The sequence below is a fragment of the Microtus pennsylvanicus genome, chromosome 2 (genome assembly GCF_037038515.1).
Source record: "Microtus pennsylvanicus isolate mMicPen1 chromosome 2, mMicPen1.hap1, whole genome shotgun sequence".
Taxonomy (NCBI): domain Eukaryota; kingdom Metazoa; phylum Chordata; class Mammalia; order Rodentia; family Cricetidae; genus Microtus; species Microtus pennsylvanicus.
Window position 1 is genome coordinate 6,523,876 of NC_134580.1, and position 23,815 is coordinate 6,547,690.

Here is a 23,815-nt window from a genome sequence, read left to right on the forward strand (position 1 = left end):
AAATTCTTCTTTGTGGATTGGGGGAGGGTAGACTGAACCAAACCTTGTTACACTAGGTGTGCACTCGGTGCTGATGAACTACCTTTGTTTCCTACTAAAGATTAAGGTGACAAAAGAAAGTTGTAGGTCTCTGGGTAAATGTTTGCTTATTCAAAGGTGTACGTGTTTGTTTTTTACATTTATTTATTTTACTATGTATTAGTACTTTACATGCATGTATGTAAATGGACCACATGCATGCCTGGTGCCCACAAAGGTCAGAAGAAAGCACCAGGATTCCCTGAATTGAAGTGGCAGGCAGTTGTGATGCTGGCCATGTGGGTGCTGGGAATCAAACCAGAGTCCTCTGCAAAAAGAGCAAATGCTCTTAATGCCAAATCACCAACCTGGAAATGCTGTTTGTTTTTAGCAAAGGATAACATTGTCAGGGGTGTTCTGTCTCAGCAGAAACTTCATAGATTAGTGCCTTCATGTCAGATCCAGGAGGGACAAACCCTTGTCTTAAGCTTCCATTGTCTTCATTTGCTCAAGTCCATCTGGAAGTTGCTAGAAGGTCTGTGTATTAGTCTCTGAATTACTACTCCTGTTAACTAGTGGTGTGGCCAAGATCTACTCTTTCCAAAAGGAGCTTAAAATACACCCACCCCCAACACACCTTTGCCAATTCTAGTTCTGGTTGCCCCAGGCTCCGTCTGCCTTCAGACACTTGCTCCGAGAGCCTCAGCATAGCCCATCTGCCCTTTCAAACACAGAGGTGATTTCGGCAGAAAAGAGACTTCCCTATCCTTTTGTTGTCTCCCTCCCATCCTTTCCTTTCCCTTCCTCCCTTCCTCCTCCAGCTCCTCGTCTTCATCTTCTTGGTTAAAGCAAAGACCCCCATGAGCTGATGTGTCCTTTCCACAGAAATGTGGAAATGTTTAACTGTAGTTGCAGCTCTGATTTTTGTGGGGTTTTTTTCCTTGTTTTGTTTTTATAAACACTGGTAAAATGTGTATTTCTGGAATGAGTTGGACTGGTCCCTAGATTTGAAGTCCAAGGAAAACTGTGTTAGGCATGTGGGCATGTGGTCCCTGGAATGCTTTTCTTTGTCTCAGGAAGGCCGACTGGGCCCATGGCTCCTGGGGTTTCGTGTTTCAGTCTTGATGGACATCGGAGTCCTTGTCTCTCTTCTGCTGTCTCAGCATGTGTGTGTCACAGTGAACAGTGACTGTCATAGAGCCTCCTCCTCGGGGCTCGTTGCTCACAAGCCCTAAAATAGGAGTGTGGAGTTCACTGTGTGTTGTGCCCGAATCTAAACAAAAAACCAAGGACAAGCTTTATTGAGCTATTAACATTTATTTATTTATTGACCAGGCATAATAGCACACGCCTTTAATCCCAGCACTTGGGAGGCAAAGGCAGGCTAGTCTACAGAGCAAGTTCCAGGGTAGCCATAGCTATGTAGAGATCTGTCTCAAAAACAAAACAAAAATTATTTATTGTGTGAGTGAGTGTATGTGGGGGGTGGGTTTGTTTGTGTCACAGGGTAGTCAGGCGGGGAGGTTGGAAGGCTTGAGGGAGTTGGTTCTCTCCTCCCATGTGTGTCCCAAGGATCATGCTCTGGTCGTCTGGTTTAGCAGCAAGTGCCATTTCCTGACAGACCATCTCTTTGTTTTGTGAAAGGTGGCACTAACACGTAACTTTGGCTTACAAATTGCTATGTGACCAGATTGGCCTCAAACTTGTAAAGATCTGCCTGCCTCTGCCTCCCTACTGCTGGGATCAAAGGTGTGTACCGTCATGATGGGCTTCCAAGTAATCTTTTCGATGGAGATTTTATACAATTTTATTATCTTTTCAAAACAACAGGAAGGTAGTTACTCTCGGTAATTTGTTCTTATTATCTGAAGTGTGTCCATATAAAGGACAATATTTTGCAAGGTAATAAGTGATCAGGGTGCTGTGATGCACACCTGGTCTACATAATGCATTCCAGGCCGGTCTGGACCGCATCTGAGAACCTGTCTCAGCAAAAACCTGGAAGACAGTAAAGGAAACAGGTGATTGTGAGGCCGTCCGGGTGGCTACTTTGCTAATTCTACAGCCCAGCATCCTGAGGTCGAGGTTCGTCCTCAGCACCACACATGGATGAAAGAGAAATCATGGCATGACAAACGGAGCCGGTGCATCTGATGATACAATGACTTAGATTCTTCCAGAAGAGGACGAAGATGATTTACAACTTATCCAGATAGAAGACTAAGGGGATATTCAGAAAAAGTGGTCATTTTGGGGTGTCTTTCTATGCCTGTGTCAGTGTGTTTTGAGGCTCCTTTGCAAAATTTAGATCATCCTCTCTCAGCTTCCCAAATGCTTGCTTGCCATCATGCCTGAGTCTCTTTTTTCTTAACTGTTTTGGACTTTAAGGGAGGAAGGGGGATGTGCTGGAATCATAGGCCAGTCTGAAGTCTAGCTGCAGAGTGCTGCTGAAGTCATGTGTAAACACTGGTCGCAACCATAAGGACGCGGCACTCTTCAACAGCTGACCATGCAGCCAGAGCTACACAGAGAGTTGGCTGTGATGACATGTGCCTACAAACCTAGCCTGGGGAGGTGGTACTGGAGGATCCCTGGGACTTGCTGGCCAGTCTAGCCCAGTCATTAAGATCGAGGATTAACAAGAGACAGTTCTTAAAAAGAAGGTAAAGGGCCAGCAAGATGGCTCGTTGGGTAAAGGCACATCCTGACCACCTGTGTTTGATCTCCAAGACCCACATGGGAGAAGCAGAGACACCCAGATAGTTGCCCTCTAACTTCTACACATGTGCCATGATGTGTACATCCACCCCACAATACACAAACTATATAAAATGTAAAAGAAAAAAAAAGCTTTAAAAGGGACCAGAGAGATGACTGAGTGGTTAAGAGTGCTTACTGTTCTTGCAGAGGACCTGGTTCAGTTTGCACTTCTGTCACTGTAACAAAAAAACATGAAATAATCAATTTATAAAATGTTTTGCTCACAGTTTCTTTTAATGTATATATGTGTTTGCCTCCATGCATGTCTGCATCACATGTGTGTCTGGTACCCAGAAGGGCATCAGATCTCCTGGAACTGGAGGTACAGTGGTTGTAAGCCACCAAGCCAGTGGTAGGAACCTAATCTGTGTCTTCTGCAAGAATAGCTAGCGTCATGTTTTTTGAGATTGTAATACATGATTGACCGGCCTGTGGGGAGAGAGTATGCCATGGTGAAATAAAGTGAAGCTGTGCAGTTCCTGCTGCGCAGTGAAATGCCTATATATGCACAATGAAGCACACATGCATACATGTACAGTGAAGTGCACATACATGCACAGTGAAGCTGTTCACTTCATACAGCTGGGGAGTGAAGGAAGGAAAGGGATGGGGGGGTGTCCCACTATCCTTATCTTTTTCAAAGCTGTACCGTCCTAAAGGGTTTATCACTTCCTGGTAGAAGCATGGGCTAAGGACTAAGTTTAAAACATGGACCTCTGGGAAATACTCACAGATGCCATAGCAACCAGATTCAAAGTGTTTGGCCCTGGTGTTTTAACCCTTAGTGTGCCATATCTTTGACATCTGTGTGTACTAATCTGTATACCCCCTCCCCTAGCTTTGGCCTTTCCCACCACTGGTGGATTGAGCAGCTGTACCTCAGATCTCTGCTTCCTGCATTCATCCTTTCTGTGTGTATGTATGGGTGAAGTATATGTGTGTGGAGACCCTGGGGTTACAAGCATGTACCACTGTATCTAGCTTTAAAACATATATATATATATATATATATATATATATATTATTTTTTTTTCTAGAGGGTTGAATTTATGTTTTCAGAAGACTTTACTGACTGAGCCATCACTTGCACCCCTCTGTCTTCATTCTTGGTAGTTGGTCTGGATGGGGGTGACAGCCAAGTACCAAAACAAGGGTGGTGTCAAACTTGCATACCGAAACAGGATATGTGTTGAGTGCTCATGACTTTTAGTTTGGATCTTGCTTGCCCTAGATGTGTGGTCCCTTCTCTACTCAAGCTGTCTTCGGTTCTCGTGGACTTAGTTCTGGTTCTAGTTGTCATATTCAGGCCCTAGAGCTGTTGACACGACTTTCTGATCAGTGGTCTTTGTTGCAGATATTTTGGTAGGCGTGGTGTGTCTACTGAACAGAGGGACAAAGAGTGGAGGTCGGGCACAGGCAGTGCTCAGCGTTGCTTCTTGCACGAGCTGTTTCTTCCCAGAGAGCAGGCAGGGAGGAAACTGCAGCAGGAACAGTGCCTTAGTCTTAACCCAGTTTAGCAGATGGCAGAATACTTTCACTTCGTTCAATGCTAATAATCACTGGGTGTGGTCGTAAGTGTAGCTGCTGTTTGTGGATGAGGACAGAAGCCTCAGAAGTCACATGACTTGCCCTTGCTCTCGCGGCTGCTTAGAAACAGAGACAGATCCAGCCCAGCTTTTCTGGCTCTAGACCTGTTATTGATTCTTGAAGGAAACAGTGTATAGTGGTACTTACCCACACAGGAATTTTCAAGTCTGAAAGTAGTTGACGGGGGGCTGGGGTGAGGCTCACATGGTAGAGTGCTTGCCTGCCATGCATGAAGCCCTGGGTCCAGACCCCAGCAGCACATGAGCCAGTGTGGTAGCACATCCCTGTCATCCTAGCTCTCAGCAGACAGGGTGGGGCAGGAGCTCAAGATTGATCTTCCTCTGCTACATAAGTAAAGGAAGAGGGTTCAGTTGAAACAAACAGTATCCAGTTGAAGTCCTATGATTGGTGAGGTCAGGACGTCACATTTGGGGAGAGAGCATGAGAGTAACTGTCACTGTTGGCCTTCCAGGCTGCTGTCCATGCCTACCTACTGTTTTGGGAGACTGGAAGTCTCTAAGGCAGCTTTCTGCTTCTGTCATGATACCATGTGTTAAATCATGGGTGTTTAGTTTCTTCTGTGCTATATGGATGCTTCTCAAAGAATATTGCATATTCTCTGACTGGAGAGTTATCCAGGCAGTCACCTCCAATTTATTACATGATTTCTAGGCCCCTAGAATTGCTCCAGTGGGTTTACCTTGCCCTGGAGTGAACCTCCTCTGCCTGTGTGTAGAATCCCAGAATCATCTCCTTGATGCTCATGCCAGCCCTTGACCTGTCAGTGGCGTGGCCAGCCTATGCCCTTCCGTAGGATGTGAGGCCCTTTCTAGTTCCTGCCTCTGTCTGGGCTTTGTGCTCTTCCCCTGCTGGGAGAACACCCAGGTGTGATGATCACGCTTGTCAGCAGGAGGTAGGACGGCTCAGCAAGACTAGGGTCTAGCCCAGGTCTGAGGAAAGCAGCAGAAAGCCTGATTTATTTGTCAGGACTTTGTTCGGATCCAGTCCAGGACTTCACGTGTGCTAGACTCTGTTGCCGAGCTCCCCCACCCAGCCTGAATCGTTGACTCCCAGGAATATAGCTCCAGAAATTAGAACTCCTTAGCTATGAAGTCAGCAGAGTTGAAATGTCAACCTTGGCAATCAGTGGGCTGGCAGATGGCCCTCACATCCCAGAGCTGAAAACTCAAAGCAGACTGTTGAGAAAGTTCGTGAAGCACACGTGAAGTCCTTCCACATGTTACTCCGTTAATCACTGGGGCGTGGAGAATGAGCGTTTTTGAAACCCCACCTTCTTGCTTCTTTTTGTTCTTTGGACTAGTGAAATAATGATTTTCAAGTTTTTGTGGTACTAAAATTGCCAAGCCACTGAAGGTAAGACTTCTTGGAGCCCAGGATTCTAGAGGTCCTTGAATTCTGCTGGAATGCCCTTGTCTTGAACCATACTTGGGGAAATTCATGGTTTCTGACATTTCCTTCATGGAGAATATTGCTGCTCTGTTCTCCCCCAAGTGGAAGTAGAGCACAGGCCTGTTCCAATGATTGAAGACTTGATGGCAGCTGCTGCCTGTGAACTAGTGGCCTCCACAGCCGCCCTCTCAGAGAGGGGAAAGCTAACATATCTGCCTCTCATTGGCCTTGAGTAGTAGGAGTTCTTGTACTCTTGTACTGGGGGCAAGGGTACTCTGGGAGCAGTTTGGTTATCCAGTGACCCCTTTTCCTCCATGTGGCCTTTTCAAGCAAGGAAGAAGAAATAAAATAAGAGACTGCGCCTCTTTCTATTTGCCTGTGACTAAAGCTGAGGTCTCCTTCTGCCTGTTGCCGATTTAGAGAAAGTGATGATGCCATAAAAAGCCACGGTTAGAGCTCTTAGGGAGAAAGGGCGTTTAGCTCACAGTCCCAGAGTACAGTCACCATTGTTTGTGATTGAAGCCCAAAGCAGCGAGCCACGCGGGATCCACAATCATGAAGCCGAGAGGAGTTCCTTCATGCTTGCATGCCTGTGCTCAGCTCATTCTCCCCACTCTGAAGTTCACAGCTCAGGATCCCCTGCCTTCCCACCTCAGCTACCATGACCAGGGTACCCCACGCCCCACAGATGTGCCCACAGGCCAGCCTGTCTTACACAGCCTCTCAGTAAGATTTCTCTTCCAAGGGATTCTAGATTGTTCCAAGTTAACAATACTAACCACCAGGGCTTAGGAGATGTCTCCGTGGATGAAGGCATTTGCCACCAAGTCTGATGACCTGGGACTCACAGGGTAGAAAGAGCAAACTGATACACACAGAAAATCTTAAAAATGTAGTTTTTAAGAATAAAAATTAAGGGCTGGAGAAATGGCTCAGAGGTTAAGAGCATTGCCTGCTCTTCCAAAGGTCCTGAGTTCAATTCCCAGCAACCACATGGTGGCTCACAACCATCTGTAATGAGGCCTGGTGCCCTCTTCTGGCCTGTAGGCATACATGCAGACAGAATATTGTGTACATAATAAATAAATAAATATTTTTTAAAAAAACAGAGGCAGGCGGATCTTTGTGAGTTCGAGACCAGCCTGGTCTACAAGAGCTAGTTCCAGGACAGGCTCCAAAACCACAGAGAAACCCTGTCTCGAAAAACCAAAAATAAATAAATAAATAAATGAAAATTAAAGTTGGGTGGTGGTGGTGCTTGCATTTAATCCCAGCACTCAGGAGGCAAAGGCAGATGGATCTCTGAGTTTGAGGCCAGCCTGGTCTACAGAGCAAGTTCCAGGAAAACCCTATACAAAGAAACCCTGTCTCAAAGAAAAAAGAGAGAAGGGATGGAGGAAAGAAAGGAAGAAGGAATAAAAATTAAAGGGGCTGGAGAAGAGGACCTGGGTTCAACTTCCAGCACCTTCATGGCAGCTCACAACCATCTATTAGTCCCAGTCCAAGGGATACTGCGCCCTCTTCTGTCCTCCGAGAGCACTGCATGCACATGGTGCACAGACATACACAGTTACACCATAAACATAAAAATTAGAAACCTCACCATCACAACTAGCAAGAAAGGCTGGCTGTGGAAGATCTGCTAATGTGTGATAGTTACCACGTGCCTCTCCTGAGTGCAGTCACCATCTGTAGAGAGACCCAGGCCCACATGTGCACAGACAGACGCAGGGTGGGTGGGTCTGTGGAGAATGAGGAATTGGGCTTGCTGCCTAAGAACTGTCCATGACGAGAAGCTTTTCCAGAAATGCCTGTCCTGTCCTAGAAGGCTCACTTGCCCAAAATGCTTCAGTAAATCTGGTACTGGTTCCAGAAGTTGCTTCAGCTCAGGAACACAGCCTTGTAGTCACCTTGAGCACAGCGCCGAGTTCTCCTTTAAATGCTCAGACGGTATATTCTTGGGAAAATGGAAATCATAACTCTTATTTTCTTAATTCACAAATGTGCTCATTTAAGGCAGCAAGCTTGTCAGGGAGGAAGAAAACAGGTGCTAGCGGGAAGGCCCAGAGAAGCAACTGCTTCCAGCCAGCTGGGGTGGAGCCCAGGCTGGGACTGAAGCTGTGATGAGGAATGCCACAGCCCTTGGCCAGTACATCCTTGTATCTGAGGTTTCTCTTCCTACTCAGTCCAAGATGCACCCTCACCTTTGCTCGTAGTGTCCCCAGATTCCCAGGGTGGAGAAAGGATTGAAAACTGCCCTCTGCCCCAGAACTGTGTGTTCTTAACAGCTCTTGTGTTTGCATGAATCTTAGGGGGCTTCTCTTCTCAGAGACTGCCTTCTTGGGGTTCTGGGAATATGGAAGTTGGGATGAATGATGTTCTGGACCCTCCTGGCAAAGCCTTCCAGGCAGCAAGGAAGAGGGAAGCAAAGTCCACATGAGCACATCCCACCTGGCTGCACACTTAGAGTGTTTTTCTCAACTACCCAAGGCCAGGACCTTAAAACCCATTTTCTTCTGCTTTGTCCTACTTCCCTGGGTCTCCTTAGCACGGAAGCTAGGCTGATCCAGGCTCCCCAGGGTTACTTGATCCTGTATGAAGAAAGCCCAGGGCTTTGCCTGTATCGTCTTACATCTCCGTCACCAAGCCACCTTCTGTAGTGTGCTTTAACAGAGCTGGCTGGGCGCACACAGGGGCTGCCCAACCTTAAACCCCAGGGCCTCAGAAGTGGTTGTTTGCTGTCTCAGTTCCGATCTCTCCCACACGAACCTGGGACATGCTTAGCTAGAAGTCTTCACAGGCTGAAAGGAGGAGCCATTGCTCTCTCCTCCTCCTGCCTGGAAGAAGTGGCTGTTGAGATGGCCAGACCTGTTGTCAGGGGGTAGAATTCAGAATGGAGAGAGAGAAACACAGCCTTAGGTAGACAGCCCAAGGACTGACAGGAACCAACATGCTGGTCAGGTTTAGGTGAAGGAAGAAGGGGAGGCTGAAGAGGGCCTGGATGGGATCCACCCTCTGTGGTTACTGGTGGGTAACTACACCTCAGCCAGTGCTGGCATCATTGTATGAAATTGGAACAGCAGTCCTCAGAGATTAGGATGTAGTCATTTCTGGTCATTTCCCTAGCCGTGTCCCAGCTCTGCACCCTGGTCTGTCTAAGACCTAAGGCTGCTCCATGGAGAGCAAGCCCTGGTTTTCAGACTATAGTTGTCCAGGTCTGAAAGCCCTGGAGTCTCAGAGGGGTCCATAAGCCCTTCTTCTGTGCCCCTGTACCTCTTGCTGCTATGGTCAAGCCTGCCTTTCCACGTAGCCCATAGTCAGGTCTACATCTAACTAGTACATCTAATTGGCATAGCATTGGCATGTCACCACCCTACCCCCACTGTGAGCCATCTGACAGGTTCTTTTCTCTGTTTTTTTGAAGAAGTTGAGAAACTAAGTCAGAGAAGCAGAAAGAATTCTCTTTAGAATTAAGTTATAACCATAGCTGCCATTTTCTAGTTTTTTTCTAACTTTTCTGGGCTTTCTAACTTTACTGGCATGCTGTTTGCCGGGCAGTGGTGGCACACACCTTTAATCCCAGCACTTGGGAGGCAGGGGCAGGTGGATCTCTGTTAGTTTGAAGCCAACCTGGTCTACAGAGTGAGTTCTAGGATTGGCTCCAAAGCTACACAGAAGAAACCCTGTCTCGAAGAACTAACTAACTAACTAACTAACTAACTAAATAAATAAATAAATAAATAAATAAATAAATGGGACGTTGCCTGCCCCAGGTGTATGTGTTCCTGTATACAGGAGCACACATGGGAGGACAACCTCAAGCGTTGGCCTCGCTTTTCACCCAGTGACAAGATGCCTTACTGTCTGCTGCTATGCATCAGGCGCCCAGGGATTCTCCTGGTTGGTGTCTCCCTTCGCCATAAGAGCACTGGGGTTACTGACACGTGCTCCTGTGCCTGCCTTTATTGGGTGCTGAGGATTTGAACTCAGGTCCTTATATGTATGTGATAAGTGCTCTACTCCTGACCTTTCTCTGCAGCCCTCCTTGGGTAATATACTAGACTAGCTAGCATGTTAAAATATCTGAATTCACAGCTGGGCATGTGGGTATATGCCCATGATCCCAGCACTTGATTTTTTTTTTTTTTTTTTTTTTTGGTTTTTCGAGACAGGGTTTCTCTGTGGCTTTGGAGCCTGTCCTGGAACTAGCTCTTGTAGACCAGGCTGGTCTCAAGCTCTCAGAGATCCGCCTGCCTCTGCCTCCCGAGTGCTGGGATTAAAGGCGTGCGCCACCATCGCCCGGTGATCCCAGCACTTGAAAGGTTGAATCATCCTGAGTTTGTGTCTAGTGTAGGCTACATAATGAGACCACATCTGGGAAAAAAAAATCTGGGCCTATCCCTGACGTGTATATAAGCACTCAGTGAATATTAGTTTTTCTTGCTAGTGTGGGAAAGTGCCATTAGCTCAGTGAGCTTAGAAGCTATGTCCACTGCACCATTTCACCTCTCTCCATCTTGCACTGGGGCAGCTGTTGTTGGTATGTGAAGAGCACGCACCATCCCATGCCCAGCTGTGTCTGTGCTTGCCAGATGTGTTTCTAGAAGCGAGCCTTGTGCATTCCCCCTAGGGTGGCAGTGACTTTAGATAATCAACTGTGGCTGGAGCCCAGAACCAGCCAGCCTGAGAGCATCTAGCCAGTGTTGACGGCATTGGTGTTTATGTGAGCTGTGGATGTGTGCTGCCTGCCATGCCGATACGGATTTGGTTCACTCGTTTGCATGGTTTTTTTTTTTTTTTTTTGGTTTTTCGAGACAGGGTTTCTCTGTAGCTTTTGGTTCCTGTCCTGGAGCTAGCTCTTGTAGACCAGGCTGGTCTCGAACTCACAGAGATCCGCCTGCCTCTGCCTCCCGAGTGCTGGGATTAAAGGCGTGCGCCACCATCGCCTGGCTTGTTTGCATGTTTTAAGACAGGGTCTTTCTCTAGAACCCTGGCTGTCCTGGAGCTCACTCTGTAGACCAAGCTGCCTTCGAACTCACAGAGATCCTCCTGTCTCTACCTCCTGAGTGCTGGGATTAAAGGTGTGTGCCACCATGCCCAGCCTAACTCTTTTAAAATAGAGTTTGTGTGTGTGTGTGTGTGTGTGTGTGTGTGTGTGTGTGTGTGTGTGTAAAGTGTACTAGACTAGATTCAGATGCCCTGAGAAACTAGAAGGGGGAATATTGGATCCCCTGGAACTGGAGTTACAGGCTATTTTGAGGCACCTGAAGTGGGTTCTGAGAACTGAGCCCAGGTCCTCTACATAAGCAAACACTCTCAACTACAAAGCCACCCCTCCAGCTCCACTGATTTGCATCTTAGTGCTCTAGGAGGTGGACAGAGTCTCCATCTCCAAAAGTCAGTCACACCATGCATCGTGGCAGAGTAGCTGTTAGGGCTCAGTACTGGGACACAGGTCCCTCGACGCAGGAGCTTTTCCCAGTTTTCAACCTGTCCCTAGTGCTGGGTCCTGGCTGTTAAAACTGGAGGTTTCAAGCTGCGCTGTGGAGCCCTCTCATGTCCCACCTCTGGTCACTTAGAACCACCCTTCTCATCCACCCAGTGGCTTACTGAATGAGTCTGTGTGCCTGGGACTTAAAGAATGGGGAATTGTGTGAGCCCTGGAAGAAGCAGACAGCACCCGGGCGCTGCTGTGGGGGTGTGGTCACAGCAGACCGACAGTGAACAGGCTCAGCAACTGTTAGGGTTCTGGTGGACAGCGTTTGCTTCCCAGTGTTTACTTGTGCTGTGTTCTGTCCTACAGATAAAACTGGTGGTGGTGGTGGGGGGGGGGGCTAGCCCATCACTCTCAGGCCAGGCTTCTGCTTCCAGACCCTGAAAGCCAGTTTTGCTGTGGTACAGCCTTGCACAGTGGAGCCAGGGGCCAGGGCCAGCTTCCTTCCCTCTGGGCACCGCAGGTGGTTCCCTGGAATGGATTCTTCAGCTGAGTGGGTTGAGGAGGGAATCTGTGCTGGTTAGTTGATCTTGAAATTTGTCTAAGTCTAGAGCTCCCCCTGCTGTCAGAAAATGGAAGGGTTCTCTGAACTTTAAAATGAAGTTTTCTTTCTTGTTATTATTACTTCCCCCTACAACCCCCCAGGCAGGGGTTTCTCTGGGTAGCCCTGGCTGTCCTGGAACTCGCTATGTAGACCAGGCCAGCCTAGAACTCACAGAGATCCGCCTGCCTCTGCTTCCCAAGTGCTGGGATTACGTGCATTGCCACCGCCTGGCTATTACTATTTTGTAAACTGTCTTTAAACCAAATGCTGCTGGAGCTCTGAAGCATGCCTGGGAGGCCCAGCCCCAGGGAGTGAGGGCGGAAGCACAGAGGCCAGGCAGGATAGGTCCTATCTGTGCTCTTGCTACTTTTAGCAGCTCCTACCCTAACCCCCCCACCACAGCCAGCAGCCTGGAAGGTTATCTTTGCACACAGTCTCACAGCTGTTTGCAGCTTGGGCAGCAGAAGTGAAACTGACCACAGTTTCACCTACTACCAATGTTCCTTAGTGAAGTGAGCCTCATGCTTCCCTGTCCTCCCCGGTCTCTTAAATTGTCGTGTGTCACCTTATAGACTTGGAGTGCATGGTGCATTTGCAGAGGGCCTACAGCTGAACTTTCCATTGAAGACAAAAGCTGAGGTCTTCAAAATAGGACCCAGCCTTCTATCAGCAGCAGTGTGCCAACAATGACTGAAATTTTTTTAGTTTTCAAAGATGAAGCTGAGTTCATTTAATAGCTGGAAAGAAACAGCACTGAGAAGACATGGGCCTTGTTGGTTTTGACTATCCCAGCTGGCCACTACCGTTCCTAATGAGACTAAAAAGCAAGGTGGTTTCGCTCACATCTCTGCCTGAACCAGGTGATCTTAGAGGCTTAACTGATGAGGCCGAGAGCGGTGTAGGGCTGACCGAAGCGAAGCCAGGAGGGATTGCTGCCACCAGGGTCGTAAAGACACGTTTCCTTAGGTGTCAGGGCAGCATTCCGTTCAAGGTGCCGTTTCTGCTGCAGTTGTAGTGCTGTGTGGGGTGTGTCACCACACGCTGTATTCTGCTTGTTTGGGGTTTGGGTGGTAGTGCTGAGGACTGAGCCCACGGCCTTGCCTGTGCCAAGCAGGCATTCTAGCGCAGAACCAGCCTCAGCTCTAAAAGTAATCCTTCTCCGGTTCTTTTCTCAACAGCTTTGAAAAGTCCAGCTGCATTTCATGAGCAGAGAAGGAGTCTGGAACGGGCCAGGGTAAGGCTCCCTCCCTCCCCGAAGACCTCCAGAGTACACTGCCGTCACCACCCACCAGCTGCATCTAGTACAGCTTTGGGGGCAGCCCTCACCTTATAGCTCTGAGTGCTAGAAATCTCAGGCCTTTCCTGTTTCATCCTCCCCAGCCACCTTCCCAGGTAGACTTTAGTGCCTTGTGAAGGTCATCGGAGCTCCCCTAACCTGGCCTTGAAGTCCGCTCATGTCCCTCCATTAAGTCCACTGAGCCTCATGTAGATGATCTGCCCAGTATCACCCATGTGCAGACTGCCCACAGCCGTGTGAGCCTCCATCTCCGTCTGCCCAAAGCAGGCAACATCCACGTATACCCTTTGACAGCAGCCGTGGGGCACACCTCCTGTGGTAGCTCCTTGGCTGCATCCTTCTCCCCTTTCAGTTCCCTCTGGCCCCTGTGGAATGTCCTGTGCCTGGTGTGGTGGAGATGGGGAAGTGACCAGCTCATGTTTCCCTCCTGCTCCCCCTGGAGGGCTGCCGGCCTTGACTTGCTGGACCTCACACCATTCGTAGAAACTAATATACTTGCTCCTGAGACTCGTCTTTTCTCTTTAGAAAATCATGATCAACTGTTAGCAAGTAGGAAGAATGAGGTCATGGGTACTGAGAAGCAGTAACAAACTGTACTTACTTCCATTTGATGGGAGCCAGAGAAGGCCCAGCAAGAAGACAGGGCAGATAGGCGCAGAGAACAGTGGGACCTGGTTAGACAGTACTGTCCCACAGAATGCCGCTGTGTGTGAGGTTGTGTGTATGTCTTCTTTGTTCACACAGGAGCCCTCAGGAGTTAGATGCTACCGCCCTCGTTTAGGTGCAGCAGAAGCTAACTGATCTGTCCAGCTAGGAAGTGATAAAGCTGGAGCTCAAACCTGGGTCTGTGGAGCCCAGACTTTTATTATGTTTCGTGTGTGTGTATGTGTGTGCACGTGTGCGGGCACATGTGTGGAGGTCAGAAAACAGTTTGCAGGAGCTGGCTCTCTCCCTTTCTCTGTGTAGGTGGTCCTGGGGATCAAACTGAAGTTTTATCTATCTATCTATCTATCTATCTATCTATCTATCTATCTATCTATCTATCTAGATATATATATATAATTTTATTACCAACACATGGTAAATATATTCACATAACAGGTGCATGTGTTGCACATCTGTTCCCAAATGACTTCAAAATTACAATAAGAGGTTTAATATTTAAGCCCACACTAAACTGTCTTAATTAAAATATGAAAAATGAGGACATTGGCATGGTCACAGCATAACTTGCTTTACTCAATTATACCAATTCAGAGCTTTGAAAAACTACTTTTGCATCTGAGTAAGAGGCAGCACTGTCTGTCAGCTTGTGTTCCCAAGGGATGCCTTATGGGATGCTGGTCACATCACTGCTCCCTATGTCTGTAACCCCCAAGCCAACAGCATCTCATGGAGGCCCATTCCTGGTTGCTGCAGCAGCCTCAGGTTTCAGAGGAGCGCTCAGACATGGCCCACTGTTGTGACTGGTTCTTTCCCCGTCAGCTGCTTGTGTTCTCCAGCCCCAGGAATGCCTTCAGTGACATCAGCCACAAAGCCCTTTCTTTACCTTCTGCACCAGAAGCAGACTGGTTTTCTGGTTGTCCCTCCTTAGTAACTTCTAGGTAACCAGGCCCTAGCCAGTGGGAATCCTTCATAGATTTACTGTTTGTTACTAAGGCTATTATGACTCAGTACCCAAGAGACAAGAGATGTATTTGAACAGATGTGACTTCTCTGGTGGGTGCTCCCAGCACTGCCTGAGTTCCTCCAGACTTTCCAGTGCTATATTCCCCCTGGCCACTGCTAGGGCTGCCGTCTGTGAGAGCTGTGCAGCACCCCGTTCTGCTTGCTGCAGATGGGCTGATGCGCCCAGAGCCCACGGCAGCCAGTAGCATGAGGACCAGACGGACCTCTACAGTGACCTCTTTTCTAACGCTAACCTAGCCTGCCCTTCTGTCCTCTCTCGTGACTTGAAATCTGAATGATGTTGTTGCAGAGGTAACCTGTGTGGGCTCTGCAGTCACACGCGGTATCACTAGCCTCAAGCAGCAGGGGCTCAGTGGTTGTTGAGGGAATGGTTTAGTTCTGCAGTGCCTAATAAATGCAGAAATGAGGACATGGGACTTTAAGGAACTAGAGCTCTGACACCATGTATCAAAATTAGTATTGCATTTCCAGTCATTCAGACTGAATTGAAAATGCTCTTGAGATCACGCAATGCAAGGTTTTTGAAACAGGACATTAAATTACATCCAGAATGATTACAGCTCTGCAGAATCAAACTACATGAAAGAATAACAGGGGCAAAACATGAACATGAACAGTTCTGTTGAAGCTGGTTACTGTTTCTTGTTTTTTAATTTTTGTTTGTTTTTTGTTTTTCGAGGCAGGGTTTCTCTGTAGCTTTGGTTCCTGTCCTGGAACTAGTTCTTATAAACCAGGCTGGCCTCAAACTCACAGAGATCCGCCTGCCTCTGCCTCCTGAATGCTGGGATTAAAGGTTACACCACCACCGCCCAGCTTGTTTTCTAATTTTAATTACTTGTGTAGTATAAGTAATAAGTTTTAGCCAGTGGTGGTGGCACACGCCTTTAATCCCAGCACTCAGGAGGCAGAGGCAGGCAGATTTCTGTGAGTTTGAGGCCAGCGTGGTCTACAGAGCAAGTTCTAGGATAGCCAGGGCTACACAGAGAAACCCTGTCTGGAAAAATGAGAGAACAGTTTTAACCACATAGAGGCTTGAGAAGGGACTGCACAGATGCACCTGGAGGCCGTGTATAGACTCACACCTCCCCTTGCGGACCTCAGGACCCTGAGTCACCACGCTGCTAAAGTGAATAGCAGCAGCCACTACAGCAAAAGCATGTTTTGTGGTCCTGTTCATGCATAAGTTTATTGGTGTTTTTCCATAGACCGAGGACTATCTGAAACGGAAGATCCGTTCCCGGCCGGAGAGATCAGAACTGGTCAGAATGCACATTCTGGAAGGTGTGTGAGGTTGGAGGTTCTTCCCCGCCTGACCCCATTTTCATTCCGCTCTTGTGCCTTCCCGCTTTCTGCTGTTGGCTTCACACTCAGACACAGTTACATGGCTGCCACTGGTTTTGGGAGTGTGAGAAGCATGGACTCATTCGCCCGGGTTGACCTGAGCCCATCTCGCTTCTAAAAGGTGCCCTTCGTTTTGGGATTCATTTGCTCTCTCACGCACGCACTGGCTCTTACCTGAGCTCCTGTGGCGGCAGCCGGCCCAGCCACACCTACTTTCTGTGATTTTAGCAAAGGCAAGGCTTGGGTTCTAGAGAGTGGCGCACACATGCCCACTCGTTGTTTGCTAAGTTTGTGTCAGTGGGAGCCTGGAAAAGACCTTCTCAAGGCAGAACCCCACATTTTGCAACTGAAGTCACCGAGAGCCCAAACAAAGAACAGTTTGCCTCGGTGGCCCAGGCCTAAGTGGAGCAGGAGCTGTCCCTTATCCGGCCTGGCCCTCGTCCTGTGACACTGGAGGCCAGCTTACCCTCCTCTGCCTGGACATGCATTTCACTCTGCTGTGTCTGCCCCCACTGCCCTGGAGGTCCCGGGGCAAGACCAGGACCGTCCTTCCATCTTTCTGAGCCCCCTTCTCTCCCCGGTAGAGACCTCGGCTGAGCCTTCTCTCCAGGCGAAGCAGCTGAAGCTGAAGAGAGCCAGGCTGGCCGACGACCTCAATGAAAAGATCGCACAGAGGCCTGGCCCCATGGAGCTGGTGGAGAAGAACATCTTGCCTGTGGAGTCCAGCTTGAAGGAAGCCATTATTGGTGAGGAGGCTTGAGACTAGATTCATGGAATTCACCAGATGTGAGGAGGCATTCAGGGGAGGCCCTTGGGAGGAAGTGGAACCCAGGTCCATGTTTATCTCAGACAGCAGTGGAGGGGCTGTTGAGAGCCTGGTTAGTGTTCACCCACACACTTATGCCCATTGCACGCACATGTCCACTGTCTCTTTAGGCCACTCCCTCCCTCAGACCTGGGTGTCTGTCCTCAGCCTGCCCTTTCAGAAGAGTATCTGTTCAGCTCCCGCGTCCCCAGCCACCATCTCCCAGTGGGCAGGCTGGGTGTAGGACATGGTCTCCGTCCTCTCCGCATGGCTAGTGGCTTTCTTCAGGATGGGCCCAGATCAGTGTGAGCTATAGCCTCTCTTGCCTGGATCATCATTGTCACGTCCTTAGCTCCACCTGGCTGCTGTCTCTGAATTGGTCCCTTGCTGGGAGTAAGAAGAATGTTTGTAGGATTGGCATGAAGTGCAGGGACAGGTGAGGGATAGAAGGGCAAGCCCTACCTTCCTAACCCATCAGCACAGTCCACTGGTGAGAGAGAAACTTAGGTGTTCCTCCTCAGTCCCTTGGGTGTAGAAAGCCTCAGGTTACGGCTGGAGAGGAAGAGGTTGTGGGCTTCTTCCTCTTTTTCATCTGGGTCCCCACCTCTTCCCCTGGCTGTAGAGGCAGTGGTTGTGACATGCCTCTTGACACATCCTCCTAGCCTTCGTTTCCGCCCCTTCACTGCTACTGCGATTCCCACACTGGGGCTCTTGTCCCTGCTTCTGCCCTGTGTCAGTAAGCTCTGTCAGGAATGGTTCAGGGCCAATCAGGGACAAGATGTCAGCAGACTGTCCTCAGTTCACAGGCCTTTGAAGGGGGTCGCACTTCCTCTGAGCTGGGGTATCAGTGAGGTGGACGTCCCTTTCCAGGGAGCCTCCCTCTGTAGCCTCAGAACCTTAGACTGTTGTGGCCTTTCTGGCGCCCTAAGGAGGAGTTGTGCTCACTTTTCACTGTGACCTCTGAGCAGCAGGTCCATGCCTTTCACTGAATGGACCGTGAGCATTGGAGAGAACAAAATACAAGGCCAAAAATCCGGGCTTTCCTTCAGCCGTTAGTAACCTAGGCAGCTTCTGGCAAGCCTGTTTTGGAACGCTGACTGCATCTGAGCTCTGTACCAAGGCAGGCCGGTCACTGGGTTCTCTTTACTGTGCCTCTCGGACCCAGCTGGGTCCCTGTACCTGGCTGCAGGAGTCTCACACGACGCCGCGTTATGTTTCAGTGGGCCAGGTGAATTACCCGAAGGTCGCAGACAGCTCCTCCTTTGACGAGGACAGCAGTGACGCCTTATCCCCTGAGCAGCCTGCCAGCCATGAGTCCCAGGGCTCAGTGCCATCACCCCTGGAGCCCCGAGTCAACGAGCCACTACCCAGTGCCACCTCCACATCACCCACTCAGGTGAGTTCACCTTTGCTGAGGCTGCCCGGAGCCAGGCCTCTGTCCTGGGCAAGATGGGCAGTTCCTACTATGCCTGAGGGTTGGATGTGGGGGCAGCAGTGGACCCCAAGTCTAGCAGCCTGAGCATAGAGGCTGGACTGGAGTCTTGTGGCTGGGGTCTCGGCCTCCCCGGTCCACCCACTCTGCTGGCTCTATGCCTTGCTGCCTGCTGGTCCACGCACGCTCACTTCAGTGATGTGCGGCCACCTCTGACCGCCCTCTCTCGTTCTCTCACTACCAGCCTGGCTTTGTACCTTGTATCATCCCCCTGGTTGCCACAAGGATGGAAGGGCAGGTTAAGTACACTCCATTTGGGCGTGCCAGGGTCCTCATTTCTCACCTCCCTCTCAGGTTCTTTCTCAGCTCCCAGTGGGTCCGGATCCTGGAGAGACGCTTTTCCTGACAGAGCAGCCTCCTCTGCCTCCACCTCTGCTGCCCCCCAGCCTCACCAATGGAACCACCGTCCCTACCGCCAAGCCTGCCCCCACACTCATTAAGGTACTTCTGCCAGTAGTGGTCCTCCCTTCCCTGTGTTTTGAAGTCCTGCTGTGATGTCATTCTAGTTGTGAGAACTGCAAGGGCTGTGTGTGTGCACATCTTCCAGGGTCAAGGACCCAGCCTACAGTGATGTGGGAATTTCTTCTGATCTCTGTGCTGCCATGGTAACACCGACTTGCTGTTGTAGCCCACTGACACCATCTTAGCCTGGACATAGAGTAAAGAGGCTTGGGCCAGGGTAAAGGCGCTTGCCCCTAGCCTCACATCCTGAGTGTGATCCCCCGGCCCTCTCACACGGCGGGAGGAAAGTACAGACTCGCACAGGCTCTCTTCTGGTCTTCACATGCACACTGTGATGTTTGTGCACACAGTTAACATTTGATTTTTTTTTTCGTTTTTGGTTTTTTGAGACAGGGTTTCTCTGTGTAGCCCTGGCTGTCCTAGAACTTGCTCTGTAGACCAGGCTGGCCTCAAACTCACAGAGATTTACCTGCCTCTACCTTCCGAGTGCTGGGATTAAAGGTGCGTGCTACCACTGCCCAGCTGTATTTTTTTTTTCTTTAAAGGTTTTTTTTCCTTGGCTTAACACACTAATCTATGGTAGCGGGGCTCCATCCTATGATGACCTTATGTATTCGTAGTCACTCTGAGGCCCCCTCTATGTACAAATTAAGCCACCATCCTCATCATACCTCATAGTGGAGAATTCAGCTCTAACATTTCACCACGTTCAGCCCATGGCAAGCACAGTGAGCCAGTCATTTGTGCCTGAGGGCTCCATCTTCTGCCTCCTGAAGCAGCGGGAGTCTGTGCCACAGGTGACTGACCTCAGCAGGGCGTGCTGGGGATCATGCCACTGGCCCTGTAGCCTCCCTGTTTTTAGCCTCCCCTGAAATCCCTTAGGGAGTAGAGGTTACAGGAAGCCCATGGTTTGGCTTGCTGGCCTTGTGTGCACAGGGGGTTGGAGTTATCAGCTGCACAGAGGTCAATGTTAGAGCCACCTACAACGTCCCAGTAGTTTCATCTGTCCTTTCTGCTCCCTCTCTCTTTCTCTCGGCCCCCTCCCCATACACACCGTATACCAAAATGGCAACTCCTGGCTACCCACAGCCTTCTCCATTAGCCTGAGTGTGGGAGGTACTGATGGCTCGCAGCCCAGGAACTGTCCAGATTCTTCTCTTCTGGTATTTACTGAGTGCTCAATTGGCTAGGGGCCTCCTGTTCATCTGCAGTAGTCCCAGAGGTCCCCAGCTTCTCTACCTCTCTTCATGTCACATGGCCTTTTCTGACCACACGCTGGCCTGTGCTTGCTCTTGACTGGCTTGTGGTTTGACTCCTGGTGCCAGCAGTAGATTAAGCACCGTCCTCTCCCAGGTCATGGCTTTCCTTCTTTATCTTTTCCCTGACTCCCCCCTTAGGGTGAGGCTATCCTTGGCCACCTCTTCCCTTTGCAGTCTGGGTGCCCATGGCCATCCACTCAATGTTCTGCTGTCCCTGTGGTCTCATCAGACATAGTGTCACGACCAGACATCTTCCTGGTCCCCAGGAGCCCAGCTCCTCGCTGCCGCATGTCCATGTGGCCGCCTCTGCCAGACCTTCCTGTGATCACCAGTGCCACGTGATCAGTCCATCTGATCTCTGCATCATCTTCTGCCCATGTCACCTTTATCTGCTCAGAAATTTCTAGGCTCCCAGTGTCCTCTCTGGGACACTGATAACTTGCCTTCGTCTATCTCAGCCTGCCTAAAGGGCAGGAATTTTGTTATTGCCCCCCTGACCTTTTTGGGTTGACCTGAACACTGATCATCCAGGCCCTAAAGTTATGCCAGCCAGGAGCCTATGGGGCACAAACAGAAGATTGTGGCATTCTGGGCTGTATCAAGAACAAGGTCACTGTGCAGCCTTGGGCAAGTGTCTTCTGACACTGACACTTCCTTCCTAGGTGGGGGGCTCTGGAGCATGGCCATGCTGCTGAGCTCAGTTTTTATGTTGCTCAGGGTCATGGTGACACTTGTGCAGATCCATCTGGTTGGTCTTTTCTCCAGCCTGCCATGTCTTTTAGGACAGAGACGGTCTCACAAAGTAGGGGATGGGTGCCTCCTCAGAAGATGCTGGGCATGGGGCTAGGCTGTTTCTCCTTGGGGTGGCCCCTGAAGACACTGTCTTGTGTCCCCTCAGCAAAGCCAACCGAAGTCTGCCAGCGAGAAGTCACAGCGCAGCAAGAAGGCCAAGGAGCTGAAGCCAAAGGTGAAGAAGCTCAAGTACCACCAGTACATCCCCCCGGACCAAAAGCCGGACAAGGGGGCGCCCACCATGGACTCCTCCTACGCCAAGATCCTGCAGCAGCAGCAGCTCTTCCTGCAGCTGCAGATCCTCAACCAGCAGCAGCAGCAACAGCAGCAGCACTACAACTACCAGGCCATCCTGCCTGCCCCTCCCAAGTAGGAACACGGTCCCTGAGGCTCTGCAGATGGCCACTGCCTGCAGAAACTAGGGGGTACTGAAGCTGTTTATTTCTGTCCTGCCTCAGGCCAGCAGGCGAGACTCCCGGAAGCAGTGCCCCCACCCCATCACGCAGCCTTTCCACCAGCAGCAGTTCCAGCTCAGGCACCCCAGGGCCCAGTGGGCTGGCACGGCAGAACAGCACTGCACTGGCTGGCAAACCAGGAGCCCTGCCAGCCAACCTGGATGACATGAAGGTAGGGAGCTGATCCCTTCTCACTGGAAGACTAGGCCTCTCCCATGAAGACTAGGGGGCCGGGCGGTGGTGGCGCACACCTTTAATCCCAGCACTCGGGAGGCAGAGGCAGGTGGATCTCTGTGAGCTTGAGACCAGCCTGGTCTACAGAGTGAGTTCCAGGACAGGCTCCAAAGCCACAGAGAAACCCTGTCTCGAAAAACAAAACAAAACAAAACAAACAAACGAACAGACTAGGGGAAGATTTCAGGCAGAAACAGTGATGCCCCATGACCACGGATGGAAGGCAGAGCAGGCTCCAGATCCAATCTGCCATGAGAGGGCACCTTAGAGCCTGCTTTAAGGCCTCACTGGCCTGTGGTCATAGCAGTAGCAGCCTTTGTGTGTGTGTGTGGGGCTGGGGCGGAGGAAATCTTGTGTTCTCCATTACTGTGTGGTGGACGTGAGTAGCAGCAGGGGGTTGTTCCCCCTGGGAGGGGAGCAGGCAGCAGGTAGGGTTGTTCCCCCTGGGAGGGGAGCAGGCAGCAGGTAGGGTTGTTCCCCCTGGGAGGGGAGCAGGCAGCAGGGGGTTGTTCCCCCTGGGAGGGGAGCAGGCAGCAGGTAGGGTTGTTCCCCCTGGGAGGGGAGCAGGCAGCAGGTAGGGTAGACAGTTTCACCCACCTCTGCGGTCAGTCAGTCCAGGGGCCCAGCCTGGCCCAGCCTGTTTTCTCTGCCCCTGAGCAGAAGATGGGATGGGCCAAGTTTTCTATTGAACACGTGTCCTCCTGTGTCATGACCTGGATCCCTGCAAGACTTGGGCCGATGGGCTCCAGCTGGACTCAGGTCCTCTCTTTCTGCTTAGGATTTTTATGAGCTCAAGGTTCTTGTATTCCGTGAGCTTTCCTCATCCAGGGCACCAGGGAAGTCACTGAGCTGCAGGTACCACGTGGGGCTGGAGAAGTCTGCTGTAAGGGAGGGCCTTGCAGGGTCTCATCTGGAATGGCCAGTGGGACCCAGATGAAGGACAGACTCACATACTGTTAGCCCCTACCTTTCCCACGCTGCTAAGCTCTCAACCCCTGCAGGTGGCAGAGCTGAAGCAGGAGTTGAAGTTGCGGTCACTGCCCGTCTCTGGCACCAAGACAGAGCTGATTGAGCGCCTGCGTGCCTACCAAGACCAAGTCAGCCCAGCTCCAGGAGCCCCCAAGGCCCCTGCCACCACCTCTCTCCTGTCCAAGGCTGGTGAGGTAGTGGTCGCCTTCCCTGCGGCCCGGCTGAGCACAGCGCCAGCTCTTGTAACAGCAGGCCTAGCACCAGCTGAGATGGTGGTGGCCACAGTAACCAGCAATGGCATGGTGAAGTTTGGCAGCACGGGCTCCACGCCCCCTGTGTCTCCCACCCCCTCAGAGCGGTCACTGCTCAGCACGGGTGATGAGAATTCCACACCGGGGGATGCCTTTGGTGAAATGGTGACATCGCCGCTGACACAGCTCACCCTGCAGGCCTCCCCACTGCAGATCCTGGTGAAGGAGGAGGGTGCCCGTGCTGCGTCCTGCTGCCTGAGCCCTGGTGCACGGACTGAGGTGGAGGGACTGGACAAGGACCAGATGCTGCAGGAGAAGGACAAGCAAATTGAGGAGCTGACCCGAATGCTCCAGCAGAAGCAGCAGCTGGTTGAGCTGCTGCGGCTACAGCTGGAGCAGCAGAAGCGGGCGCAGCAGCCGGCCCCAGCCAGCAGCCCTGTGAAGCGAGAAAGTAGCTTCTCCAGTTGCCAGCTCAGCAGCCAGCCTCAGGGTTCTGCTTGTGCCTTTGGCCCTGGCCTGGTGGCTCCCACTACCAGTCATGGAGACACTCAAGCCCCAGCCCCAGGGCCTGTACCTGTGGTGGTGAAGCAGGAAGCCGGGCCGCCTGAGCCAGATCTGGCCCCTGCCCCCCAGCTGCTCTTGGGCCCACAGGGTACCAGCTTCCTCAAAAGGGTCACCCCTCCTACTCTGGTCACTGACTCTACAGGGACTCACCTCATCCTCACAGTGACCAATAAGAGTGCAGATGACCCTGGCCTGCCCACTGGGAGCCCCCGGCAGGTAGCTGAAGGGCAGGGGCTGGGTGGCTCATGGGCGGGTGGAGAGTGAACCCTGACCATATAAGCTGCAGCCTCAGACTCGGGATCCTGCTCCCTAGAATGGCCTCCTTGGGGTCGGGTGTCCCTGTCACCCTCACAGCATCGTACTTACCCGTCCTGTATTTCTTCTTCCCTGGT

General features: G+C 50.8%; 1 protein-coding gene across 8 annotated transcripts in view; it reads left to right on the plus strand.

The window, feature by feature from the left end:
- Mrtfa (myocardin related transcription factor A) overlaps window positions 1-23,815 on the plus strand; it is a 173,050-nt gene that overhangs the window by 145,451 nt on the left and 3,784 nt on the right. For 6 of the 8 annotated variants that reach the window (XM_075959821.1, XM_075959820.1, XM_075959818.1 and 3 more), the window contains 8 exons: window positions 12,992-13,047; window positions 16,005-16,080; window positions 16,725-16,886; window positions 18,166-18,341; window positions 18,732-18,878; window positions 21,057-21,319; window positions 21,409-21,577; window positions 22,641-23,639. In XM_075959821.1, coding sequence (XP_075815936.1) covers window positions 12,992-13,047; window positions 16,005-16,080; window positions 16,725-16,886; window positions 18,166-18,341; window positions 18,732-18,878; window positions 21,057-21,319; window positions 21,409-21,577; window positions 22,641-23,639 — 2,048 coding nt within the window. The remainder of the gene's footprint in view (window positions 1-12,991; window positions 13,048-16,004; window positions 16,081-16,724; window positions 16,887-18,165; window positions 18,342-18,731; window positions 18,879-21,056; window positions 21,320-21,408; window positions 21,578-22,640; window positions 23,640-23,815) is intronic. The other 2 variants (XM_075959822.1, XM_075959819.1) reach the window with 1 other exon arrangement.